At 35.8% G+C, this 13,857-nt stretch overlaps 1 protein-coding gene across 1 annotated transcript in view; it reads left to right on the top strand.

Moving 5' to 3' along the window:
- SLC23A3 (solute carrier family 23 member 3) overlaps positions 1–13,857 on the top strand; it is a 1,305,121-nt gene that overhangs the window by 1,280,391 nt on the left and 10,873 nt on the right. Inside the window, exon 12 of the mRNA XM_044073709.1 lies at positions 5,599–5,694. Coding sequence (XP_043929644.1) covers positions 5,599–5,694 — 96 coding nt within the window. The remainder of the gene's footprint in view (positions 1–5,598; positions 5,695–13,857) is intronic.

Raw genomic sequence — 13,857 nt, 5'->3', positions numbered from 1 at the left:
GTTCTTTTGCTGTTGCTGAGAGTTTTCTTCTTTTTGTGGAATTAGAATCTTCCTCGTTTGTTATACAACTGAATTCTCCTGCTATTATAAGACTACCTTTTGATTGGTTTATGATTTGTTCCAATTGTTTCTTTACACTTCTTACCCCTATCCCTGGAAACCAGTATAAGTTTATAAGTGTGTAATATTTTTTAATCTCCACTGTAACTGAACACATTAAACTTTTGTCCTCTTTATAACTATTGATAATTCTAGGTACAGGGGTGGAGTTTTTCCATAATATAGTTACACCTCTGCTTTTATGTGTATGGTGTGAGCTAGATAGTACAGTAAACATTTTGGGGTTTAGTCTATTTATATCTGATTGCAATAAGTGGGTCTCTTACAAAAAATAATCTGGGAGTTGAATGTTCTTAAGTATGTATATAGGTTTCCCCTTTTACAACTATTGTTTAAACCATTAATGTTCAATGACATACAGTTTAGACAAATCATGAAGTTAAATCAGTGGATTTTATTTTTCCTATGGATTCTGTATAATATTTAAATTTTAAAATCACTTCTCGAGTTATTTGTAACTTATAAATGTTTGTGTAAATATTAACTAAGCTTATATGATTATAGATTATGAAACAGATTTTTGCAGACACCCTAAAACTCAAACTAACTCTTAATAACTGTAAACATAACATTACACTAACTTTCCTATCCCACCTGGAGTCTAAATCTCCTAGCTCAGATAGTAGTACTAACCGAGCATTTCCTTCCATATAGCACTATCTAAGAGAGAGAAAACAAACCAATCCTCACTCTGCTACCAATACATTAATTATTCTCATTGTGAAGTTCAAAGGTTAATAATAACATAATATTAATTTACTCTCTAGAACATATAATATTTTAAAGAGAATAGAAGGACAAGTGTTATTCATCTTGTATATTATCAGTCTTTAGTTAAAATGTAAGTTGAAAAAGCAAGACAAATATATCATAGGATAAAGTTGTAAATAATTAAAATCTTATTCCTAAAACATGTTGAGCAACTTATATGTTTAGAAATACATATTTTAACTTACTTACTTCCTTCTCTCCAGACTTCTCTTTCCACTTCCCTTTTTTGCATTAACATTATGAGAAGGAAAGCACAAACCATGTAAATAACAAAAGAAATGTAATTCTGTTCATCTTATTACCAAAATAAAGGTTCTGTGTGTAATGTTTGTTGTTTATACTGGTACGTATAGCACAGAGATGTTTTAAATGTAGTAACACAACTTCCTGTGAAGTTTAGAGAAAAGCCTAAAAATATTTACTTGTCAAACCTCTGAACATGTCATTTTTAAGTCAACTTCCATCCCCACTTCCCATAGGACTAAGCTACCCAAAACAGGTCTGTTCTATACAAAAGGAAATAATTTATGCACTATTACTTTTATCCTTACTTTGTGAAAATAGATGTTAAAACCTTTGAATAACACTGCACATTTTAACATCTACATACATTGGCAAAACTAAGTGCCTATGTAAAACTGTAAGTGCTTGCTGTCAGAAAGCATACAGTTCTTGTGATGCAACATGCAGGTAATAACAATCTCCTCTACTACATCATGTAAGATGTTAAACTTAAAATTAGATGGGTAGGTTTTCACTTCCATTAATCCTAAGCAAAATTAGAAAGTTTTATAAAACTCTATTCGGTTTCACTGTCTTTAGTAATGCCTGAATCTTGCTTTAGAAAGAAAAAAGTTAAAATACATTGAGCTGTTAAATAAGGTAGTCTTTCCTTTTAATATTCTAGGCTAAATATCTGTAGATGTCTTAATGAGTGTAACAGCGTTGTGTAACTGACCTCTAGGCCGGCTCACTATCTTCAGTTAAAACATTATGCTGAGTTTAATAAGTTACAATTATGCTGGTCTATGAGCGTAATAAAGCCAAAATATCAGTTACAGTTTAACAACACTGAGAATAAGCAATGAAGATTATATCTCCATATGACCCATAATCCATCTAGATTACAATACATTGGTTGTTCTTGAATGATATTATTTGTCTGTGTGTTATTTATGCTTATTATCCTTTCCCTACTGTCAGACCCTTCTGATGAAGCATAGGTACTCATTAATATTTACATTATTATGAAACAAACTTCATAAAAAGTTAAAACATATTTGAAAGTGGTTCATAAAAAATATCTATCTTCAAGTTTCTTATATTTAGCAGTTGATAAATCACTTTACAAAACTCTAAGGTTCTATAGACAGTAAAACATAGAAGTACATATGAAATGCTTCTTATTCTAAGAGACATTAACTATGACCCAGACACAGATCACATCCCCCGGAGGATATCTCACTGTTAACCTAGTTATGTTACTTTTTTTTTTTTTTTTTTTTAACTCTTAGCACATTACAGCATATAACCTTTGCTGCATACTTTCAGTGCTAAATATTCAAACCATATATAAACATGGGTATTTCTTTTAAATAATATGTGCTAAGAAATCATTTTTGTCACACGGTAGGAACTTTCACTTTAATGTTTACACAGTCATGTTCCTTCTACAGTAATTTGTGTAGATTTAAAGGTACCAGTTAAAATAGAAAGACAAGAACTGCATTTGGGTGTAACAAAAATGCTAAGACCTAGACATATTGTCATTAAGCTATTAAAAGTAAGGTGTCAGTCGCCTTTCTCTAAACAGCAATAAACATAGGACAAGATGTACATCAATACTGTATCATTTGTACAAAAACACAATCTTTAACAATAAGTATTCAACATTAAATTAGTGTTATAAAAATTAGGATTTGACCCTACTTCATTGCAACTCGTACATTTTCCATGAATTTCCTTGCAGGTTCATATGTCTATTTATTTTCAGGTACCATATCTTCTAGTTTGTTCAGTTTAGATTAAAAATAAGTCATTTTTGGTTTCTTGTCATTTTAATTGGTATTATGTGAAACAATAGTAGGAAATGAAGCAGCAAAGCCGTTTACATGCAAAATTAGAAGAGTGACCATAACCAGGAAACCATAGCACTTCTGGTTCACGGATCATATCAGAGAGTCTGAGGCTTTGCGAATAAAACAAATGGATATACTAAAAGGATTTAACTGTTACATCCTCGCGACTATGGCAGGAACCAAAAATTCCAAGAGCTGGAGGTAACAGCAACTTCAAATTAGCTCGCGCTATCCTCTCATTCATTTTTTAATTTAGACTGAAAGCATGGCAGAAACACAGCAATAAACATAACCGCAAACAGAGCCCAACACACCAAATGTCATCCGACATGATTAACCCCACATTTTGAACAGCAATCCGCTTTTCTAATCATGCCAATACAATTTATTTTGCAAACAAGCATAACTGCAATAAAGTCTAATTAAATGGTTATAAGGTTTTATTTCAGAAATGAAGAAAAACCCATCAGAAACTGCCCCACCATGTATCATATTAACCAAATAACAGCACGGGTGTACCAGTAACACGAAAAACAACTGCACAAGTCAATTGGAGAACAATTCAGAGAACTTAATGTTAGTTCTATCTATAATTGCTATTTGAGCCAAGAAGTTAACTACATCTAAAGGGAGAGGAAAACACGAATAACCTAACAATATCCATTCACTAAATTAAATTAGAAACAGAGTGATACCCTGATACTAACACAGTTGTTAAATGAGACTAAATAAAGGGACTTTGACACACATTATTCTCTTAGCTCTCATATTTTAGTGACCAAACCTGGGAGGCAAAAAGTGCATAAAACCATTTGTGAAAGAAAGTAAGGAAAGTAGGGAGGCACTTACATTATTTTTTACTAAATATATAACACTCTCTAACCATAGCTAGTTGTGTATCTATATATGTAACAAAACACATTTAAATATTATTGTAAAACATAAAAGTAGTTATAAACAGTTACCTTGATGTATGAAGCAATTAAAAGTTGAATCTGATTTTTTACTTTGTACAGCATGAAACTGTTGAGTTGTATTAGCTGAATAACATTTTCTTGTGAGAATAAAATGCAGAGGGTGTAACTAGTGAAGCTATTTTATTTTTCCTTCGGTTTCTTCTTTTTTCACTTATCTTCCAGTTATTTCTTTCTGCCTCTCTTTTTAATGTGCTGTTGCTCCATTCCATATCTTCTGTGTTATCCAGTATTCCTTTTGATTTTAAAAAAGGCATAACATTGTCTAGGTCATCAAAAATTCTTGTCTCATCTGTAAGAAAAATTTTCAGCCTAGCTGGGAAGAGTAGATGGACTTTGATCTGACATTTTTTAAAATTTTTTGATTAGTGGAAGAAAGCTTTTTCTTTTTGACATCACTACTGATGAGAAGTCATTGTCAAGTCTCACTATCTGGTCCTGGAATTTTATAGGAGACTTTACTCAAGCTGTCTTTAAGACCAGATCCTTACCTTGTGTAGAAAAAAATCTTACAATGGTAGATCTTGGAATCGATTGTTTAGAGGAAGATGCTGCAACAGACAGGGATTTGTGGGCTCTCGCGATGACAAAGGACATAGCTTCCAATAAATCAAGGACTTTAGGGAGCCAAGTGGTCAGGAAGTTTGTCATGTTGTTATTTTCTATGCATGCCTTCTGGTAGTCCAAAAATTATCTAAATCATCAATTTTCTCTAATAGCCGGATGTTTTGTTTCAATAGGAATTCCAGGTTGTGCTCATCTTCAGTCAGTCTTCTTTCAAAGTCATTTAAGGCAACTTCTATCCCTGAAATCTGAGTAATCTGAGTATTTTTGTTGGTTTAGTGTTTCTTGTATCTGCTCCATTTGTCTGGTACAGCTCTCTTTGTAGTTTTCAATTTTATTTTCCATTTTATCCATCTTAAGAGAGATCTCTTGTATGTCGGTAAGAACATACTGTATTTCCTTCTTTATAGAAAAGTCCTGAGAGGTTCCTTTTGTGTGACTCATATTGAAACTAAAAGAAGCAAAGAAGCAAACTTCTACGTGAAATTTTGCCAGGAAATTATATACTCAAAAATTTATTTTTTGAATATTATTTCTTAAAGACTTCAGATTAATGATATTTGATGAAAAAAAACTGAAAGGAATAATTAAAAATGATTTCCTGTCAGAAATGCAGAAAATATAGCAGAACTGATGAAAGGTGCTGTTAGTCAGTCAGCATCTTGGCCACACCCCCCTAGATCTCTATATGTACTGCTTTAACACTCTGTATTCACCCTCAGAACTATTCTTCCTATGAAATCTTACACTTTCTGGTTACTGACAATTCCAAGACTCTGTTCATCTATCGCACATGGTTTAGTATATAGTATCTACTGGATCCTCAGGTAGAGGAAGGACAACAGTGATGACTGATGATCCTGAGCAAAGATATGGAACAAATGCTTATTACTATAACAGTACAAAAAGGGGTAAACATAAAACTGATAGTTTTTGTATAAGTAAAGCTCTTGCTAAATATTATTTAGGGAAGGAAGTTGTACTGTGCAGACGTAGTCAGCTGCTCTTTATGTTTTGTGCAGCATTAAAGAAACAACCTATTTCTTAATTATTGCAGATGAAATAACTTATGGTTATGCTTTCCTCTGCAGGGTGGCTCGGTTTAGATTTTCTGATTTTGTCTCTGCTTACCACGCCCATGGTTCTTGGAGGAGTTTTATCATTTCTGTTGGAAAACACAGTTCCAGGTGAGCCAGACTGTCTTCTCATTTTAATTGTTTAAATATACTAGTTATATTCATCAGCCATCTCTAAGTACTGTTATATTCTTAGCAACCATCTATATACATATTCTTGTCATAAAATGTGGTGTAATTATTGTCAGTTACCATGAAAGGAATAAACCAAGTAAATAAAAATGCTGTATAAGAATAGGAAACAAGATGAAGTGCAAGTTAATTGAGAAATAGTGGGGATACAATTCAGCTGTGTGAGGCACTCACTAAAACAGTTGATCTTTGGGGTAACAACTCTTGTAGCAGTATAACTTTTTTTCAACACCATACATTATCACTCTTCTTATTTTTTAGCAGCTGTAGGTGGCGCCTTCATAACAGGTGATGTTTGTTTCATGGCAATTTCCTGCCGGTATCAGCTGGCGCATACTAACATAAAAGCAGTATTATTTCATCCCTTCTTCTGTTCTAGTAAGAAAGTTTTTTTTATTTATGGTTAATACTCTAGTGTGGTGTAACCCAGAATATTTAGAATCTCTACTAGACAGTTAGTACAAATCCCAAGAACAATGGATAAATAAAGAGGTTTTTGTTGTCCACAATATGTAGGCAAACTCTGGAGCAAGCTACCTCAAGCGTTAATATAGGCTTTTAAAGAATGTTTTGTAAGATATCTTTGAAAGACCATCTACAAGTACAACAAATCTACCGGTGAGGTGTAATTTAGTACCTTATCACTTGTTAATGAAACATGCTCCAGGCACCTTTACCATCCATGTACCAACTTACCTGCAATACTTGTTTTTAGTAATGCAAATGTATTTAATAATATTTGGGTGCTAGTAGATCTTTACTAAACTAATACTTTACAGACATCTCAAGCTTAAAGGCTTGGAAAGAGATCAGTTCAGACAAAAGAAATGAGTTCAGACAGGTAGTAAGTACATCATTGCTGATGGTAAAATGGAGTCCCAAACAGAAAAGTCCAGAAACACTAAGGTATGTAAACTAAAAGCACATTAGGGACAAGTGAGACAATATAAGACAGCATACAATAGGATTATGAGCAGTGTGAATTTATACAGTAATATATATCGCATGTAGACACAGAATACTTTGATACAGTATCAGCTGTAAAAAAGTATTACCAAAGAAATAAGAAAAATTGCATGAAACTTGTATTGGGTTTCATAGACTCGATGATGACTTTGGGTAACTGTTTCATAAATATGTTGAAGTATAAGGACTTAAATAAAATATTTAAACTCAACTGATATGGCTAGCATATACATTTAAGAAGTCTATAATGTATTTTGTAAACATTTTTTATAAAGCATGGCTTTTTTAAAAGTGACATAGGTACACACACACCAACAGAAAGGAAAGTAAACCTTAACAATATTTCCACTGTTATTTTCATGCAATATACTTTTTCTTTTTAACAATTTTCATTTACACCATTACATTCTTTTACATTTCACTCCTACTGAACATTATTCTGCATGAACTGTACCCACATATTCCATTTATTTCTATGTAATGTGTTCCTTCCCTTTTCTAAGGATCCAACCTCCAGTTCTTTTATCTCCATTACAATATTCAATACTTCAGTTATGGTAAGTTTAGATTGTGATATCCATTATCTAGTAGTTGCTTTTTTGGCAACCAGTAGCACTAAATTTAGTAAGGCCTTACTATGTCTAGGTAATTCAGATCCTATGTCCCAACTCAAAATAATCATCTCCTTTGTTACAACCATTTGCTCCCCAACATTTCAAAGTTCTCTGTTGGCAATTTTTTAGATCTTCATAGTCACAAAAAATGTCCCCAGTTACCTTTCTCTTTCCCCATCAGACCTTCAGTATGTATCTACTTTATGAAAATTCTCTGAAGTCTGCTTAGAACAACCAGCACATAAGTATTTATAATTAAGTTACCATTGCTTAAACCAACATACTGCTGGTAAGTTGGCATGTGGTTAATAAAGGTGCCCAGATCATATTTAAACAACAAGTGATAAGGTACTAAAAGTTGTACCACACTGGCAATTTTACTGTACATGCAAGTGCTTTTTCAAAATTATCTTGAAATACCTTTTAAAGACTATCTTAAAGTATGAGTTATCTTGTTATAGAGATTGTTCTGGAGATTTGTAGTAACTTCCCAGACGATATTCTAAATAGTCTGGATTGTACCACACCAGGGCATTAGCCAAAGCAAAAGATTATAAGCTTTTGTCAACAGTGGCAAGTCAAACTCCAACTACCTGAAGGTATGAATGGCTGATTAAATATGTTCTACAAGTGATGTCTTGCAGCAAATCTAGCTACCCTACTATAAACCAGATCACGCTTATGAAGTAGTGCAGTATGTAGGTTAGTGAGATGATGTGCAGAGCATACAATTAATGGTATTAAGTACATAATAGCAGTATAAAGACGAGTACACTTGGCAGAGAAATCACTTATTGCTCTACAGCCTATCTAACTTTTGGGCAGGCCATTATCTACAGACTTTTTAAGTCATAATTGATTATTTACGATAAAATTAAGAAGCAGTTTCACTGAGATTACCTCATCAGTTAGCGATTTGTCCACAGAGGTTAAGGTAAGACAGTTTTGAGATGGGATGGAGGCACTAGCATAGTGCTGGGACCTCTTTTCTTTGGCATTTACTTTTATGATCTCCACTCCATGAATCAAGAACTCTGGCAAACTCAGTTTACAGAACTGGAAGTCATTGCCGCATCTCCCTCTGATACCCCAGCCCTTCAACAAGGATTTACACTGCACTAACAATGGTCTCATATTAAATGCAAAAAAGTGCAATAGTGACACACTTAATAAACTACCCCTAACCCCAAACACAGAAAACACCCTACTCCAAAAAGAATGCTGTTAAAGACCTTGGAACTTGGATTCCCTCTCTTTTGATCATTATGTAATGACAGTACTAAAAGAATCCTCCTACTTAGCACAACTAATAGCCAAATAAATATCATCCATATTTAAACATGTCATTGTCCCCTTGTATTCAGCATTGATAATGCCAGTTACTGAACACAATGCCCCCTTTTGGATGTTCCTCGCCAAACATATCAAACAATCAGAAAGACCTCAGAGATTCCTATGAAAATCAGTGGCTTAAAAACAATAGGCTACCAGAAAAGATCAGAAGGACTATCCCTTTATGCAGTATCTTAGAGACTCCTGAGGGGAGATATATACCTTGCCATCCATGCCATTAGGGACCCAGTAGTCTGGGATCTCTGGAATTTCCACAGATCAAATAAAGTCACAAGTATCATCTTCCCCACCTCTGGATAGATTCCCACTACATATCAAGCAACATGATGTATTATCTTTCTTCAGATGAGAAATGGATGATTGGATGGGTATTCACAAATTCACCCCAGGCTTGACTGGCCTAACCCTCCTTGAAAAAGAAAGTACAGTTGAGGGTGGGTACTGGCAAGGCATAAATGCTCACAAAATTCAATATTCGGTTGTCTTGTACTTCCTATGATTCTCATGATTAAAATGCATTCCATAAGCCCTGGCTGTGTGTCATACAGGGATAAAGCCCTGAATATTCCCCAGATGATCTAAGCTCAGTTAACTGCTTGGTCTCTAGAAGGACCTGAATGGGAAGATGGGAGTGATTGGCTGATGTCAACTCACCTATCCTGGGGGCAGGGAGGCAACTAAACCTGCTATGCTGCAGATCTGAGTTGGTGTACTAGGATACTGCAGAACATAGCTAAGAACCAGGTCACAGTGATGGTGTGCTACATGTAGGCCAAGAGGAGACATGGCAGAGGCCTGATACTCTTCCTAGAGTAGCAGAGTTCTGCAGCTTCTGATTGCTGCAAGGATGGTTTGGGTTGAGAAAGGAAGGAGTCTCATATGCTAGGCAAGCTACTCTGCCCCCTCAGACTTGACTATCACCTCTAGGGGTCAAATAAATGAATAGACTCTTATCTCTGCCAATGAACAAATGGGTCGTATGGCTCTTGCCCTGTCAAGGGAAATGAATGGGGCTGGCCTTTTTCCCATTAGCAGAATGAATTGGCTGAATGGATGTAGGTAGGGGAGTTAATAGATAGACCATATGGATGACTAAACAATGCAGTCACATAGTTTTCAGTCATTAAAGCTCAATGACAATTTAGCACCAATTGTGTATTTGCATAATGTGCAAGAAGCACTGTGGTCATCGGTGCACTGGACCAACTGGGTTTCTTCAGAATGAAAGACCACATCATTTACAAAAGTAGAGAGAAGTAACCCTAAAACACAGTGAGATACAAAATGTAACAAGCAGTAGTTGTGAAATAAGATCACTCCATCTAACTTGATTGGTATTTTTCTTCTAGTTGTTGAACAATTTGGTGGCACTGATAAAAAAAGTCACAGCTGCTGAGCTGCTTAATATTTTTCTCAGCTTCTTAATATCTTGAGGGGCATTACAAAGTCCACAGTACTGAATGCTTTAAAGAGGTCTAAAAAGACATCTTCCCAATTTGTTCATGATCAGTTTGGCTGTGGATGTTCTCTACAACATTCCATAAGTGTAAAATAAAGTTGTAATTGCTTAGGTTCCTATCCATCTTTTCAAAAGAAATATCTTCAGTTAGCATGCTTTGTATGGAAACCACAAAACATATTTTAGCTAAAATAACAATAATTCCACTTTTGTTTGCATTTTGAAATACTATATCTTTAATTTCATTCAAACTCACCAAAGCCTTATACTGGTTGCAATTCAAATTATATTTACATAACGTGTGCGTTATATACAACTTCTTGAATTCTAATTCCCATGTTCAAACTAATATCAGAATCATATATTAACAAGAACAGGAGCTATCTATAACAGAATATCAGTGATGGCCAGTCTTCTACAGCCTGCTGAAAAGTCCAACTCCCTTTTAGACTCATTATATTAAGATGAGGTTATTTCACTGACTCCAGTTATTTTATAGTAGATTTTAAACTTAAATGTTTTTGGATCTACCTTCTTATGTTAACAAGAGTCAACATTTTTAAGAAATGTTTTAATTCACCAGTGTAGAGCAAATTTTATCATGTAACTACAGATATAAAATCATTATATACTTGCACTACCCATGAACAAGGAATGCGATAATTTCATAGTTGGCTATGTACCTGTTTTATATATGCCTCAGCAAGGTTTGAGAAGCTAAGTTACATGGAAAACACAGATTTTGAAGTACAATATTTTGATATTTGAAAGAACAGGATATATTCAGCAATATGGTACAGTTTGGGGCTAGCATGGATCCCAATTATTCATCTAGTTTTGTAGCAACTGGGAACAAAGATCTGCATTTTCAGAACAAATTAACACAAATAGTATGTACACTGTTCTAAACAATTTATAAGTTATGAAGCTTTAATTTGGAGAGAACAGTGTGATGTTTTACATGATTTTTATTTTGCACATCTAAATTCTATAAGTGCAATTTGGCATTTACTTTTAACAGCAATAACAAATAATGTCTCACTTTTAGATGTAAAGTCATATGTAGCCAAAAAAAGCACACATTATGACATTTTTTGAAAAGGTGTAGATAAGAATAAAGAAAGTTATGTACTTACCATAACGCTCCAGCTGTATTATGGATTTTCATTTCTCCTCACATATGAGTTCAGATCCAATCCGTCAGATCCAACTCGGCCATTACAATAGCTTGTGGCAACCAAAATGCTCTTGGGCACCTCCCCTTACCCATAATGCACTCATCCCTGTTACCTCACATCTTGTTTGCTAAGGCTATCTTATATAGGAGTACAAAGTAGAGTATAAAGAGAATTTCACATAAAAATGACCAGAGTGAGACTATTTATGGAGTATGGAGAAATATAGCCAATCTACAAATGTGGAACTTCTCACTCCACCAGGAGCAAAGGACAGGGCCTTGGAGGGAGGGATGTGAGGAGAAATGAAAATCAACAATACAGATGGAACGTTACAAGCACATAACTTCTTTCTTATATTGTCAATTTTCAGTTTGTCCTTACATATGAGACAGATCCCCAGCTACCTTTTTCTTGGGTGGACTCATGGAAGGATGTTCTTCAGAGCCATTTAACCAAAAGAGGCCCTTCCTCTGGAGACCAAATCCAATTTGTAATTAGTGATAAAGGTATGATGATTAGCCCATGTGGCCTCTGCACAAATTTCATCCATGAATACATTAACCTGAAAAACTGCCAAAGTGGCCATGGCCCTGGTTGAGTGAGCTCAAATAGGTTTGGGAAAATGTATACCTTGTTTGGAGTAGATGAAGGAAATACCATCAGACAGCCATTTTGCTAGAGTAACTTTGGATACTGGAAGGTCCTTCCTAGGGCCTGCAAAGGAGATAAATAATTGATTTGCATTCCTAAAATTTTTCATCCTGTGTAGATAAAAACATAATTGCCTATGGACATCCATCCAATGCAGTACATATTCACCCTTGTTACTGAAGTTAGGAAAGAAAACGGGCAAGTTAATGGTTCGATTGATATTGGACTCAAACAACTTTAGGTAAAAAGAAGGGGTCGGTGTGCAAGGAAACTCTGTCTTTATGGAAAATCAGGCATGGAGGTTGGGAAGTTAAGGCCTGAATCTCTGATATTCTTCTAGCAGATGTAATGGCCACTAGGAAGATGGTCTTCCAAGACAAAAACTTTAAACCACATGTCACTGCGGGTTCAAATGGGGGGTGGACGATCAAACACAGCACTAAGTTTAGGTCCCATGGAGGGGAGGAGTCCTTATGAGGTAGTCTTAGCAAAAGGATTCCCTTCAAAAAGGCTTTGCAGAATTTGTCAGAGATCAGTGATGAGTTATCTTTCTCAGTGTGAAAATCGGAGATTGCTGCTAATTGCACTTTAATTGGAGAGGCAACTGCTCCATTATCAAAAAGGTAAGCCAAAAATTCATGGATAGAGTGGATTGGTGCAGTGAGGGGAACTACATCATGCTGTTGAGCCATGGATATAAATCTTTTCCATTTGCTCCTGTAAGATTTTTGAGTGAAAGGCTTATGAGAGGATAGTAAAATATGACAGACTGGGGATAAGAGCATAGGCTGTCTGGCTATTAATGGAATTGGAGAAACCAAGCTATCAGCTTGAGGTTGGACACACTGGGATGAATCATTCCTGTCGGATGTGACAGTAGGTCTGGAGTGGGACCCACAGTCCAAGGTTGTTTTTTTTTTTTTTGTAAATGAGGCCAAAGGAAGGGAAACCAGATTTGTCAAGGCCAAAAAAGGGCAATGAGGATTACCATTCTCTTCAACCTGAGCTTTCTGGAGAAATATGGGAATTGAGGCAGTGAGGGAAAGGCATACAGTAGACCAAGAGGCCAATCGTGTATCACAGCATCCCTTGGTGACTCCCCTGAGGGGTGAATTAAACCAAAGTAGCTGCTGCATTTGTTGTTCAGGGGGATGAAAAATGGTCACAGCAAGGCAGGCCCCATCTGCAGAAAATTTCTTCTGCCACTTTCTGCTTGAGGGACCACCTGTAAGGCATGAAAATGGATCTGGTCAGCCTGTCTGCTATCATGTTGGACTTTGCCAGAATGTGGTTTGCTACAAGAAAATGGTTTATGAGATCGCCCACTGCCACACCCAGAGCATTTCTCAACACAGGGGGTACGATCTGGTTCCTCCCTGTTTATGTACCAGATCACCAACATGTTGTCTGATTGAATAGCCACTGTTCCTTGAGGGAGAGCATTCTGAAAGGCCTACAAAACTAGAAGCACTGTTCTCATCTCCAGGACGTTCATATGTGAACTGGCGTCGTTAGTAGACCATGTGCTGCAAACCATCTTCCCTATATAATGTCACCCCACACTTCCTGGGAAGCATCTGTCATCACTGTGGCATGTGGCTGTGGGGGAACAAAGGGTCAGCCTTGTGTTAGTTGAGTGGAAAGCACCCACCAGGAAAGATCTCTTCTGCAGGTATCCGTAATGAGAATCTGATAGGACATATGGTGGTGGAGAATTGACCACTGTGCAGCTAGTAACCATTGTAGTATTCGCATGTGAAATCTCACTAGTGGGATCAAGGTAATAGCTGCAGCCATTGATCCCAGAGTCTTTAGGACGTAATGGACATCTATCATCCTGTTCTGAAGTAGCTTGTGGTTT

Source organism: Protopterus annectens, chromosome 6.part0 (genome assembly GCF_019279795.1).
Source record: "Protopterus annectens isolate FY-2018-M chromosome 6.part0, PAN1.0, whole genome shotgun sequence".
Classification (NCBI taxonomy): domain Eukaryota; kingdom Metazoa; phylum Chordata; order Ceratodontiformes; family Protopteridae; genus Protopterus; species Protopterus annectens.
The sequence above is the reverse complement of the archived record's forward strand: the minus strand, read 5'-3'. Positions and strand labels throughout refer to the sequence as shown.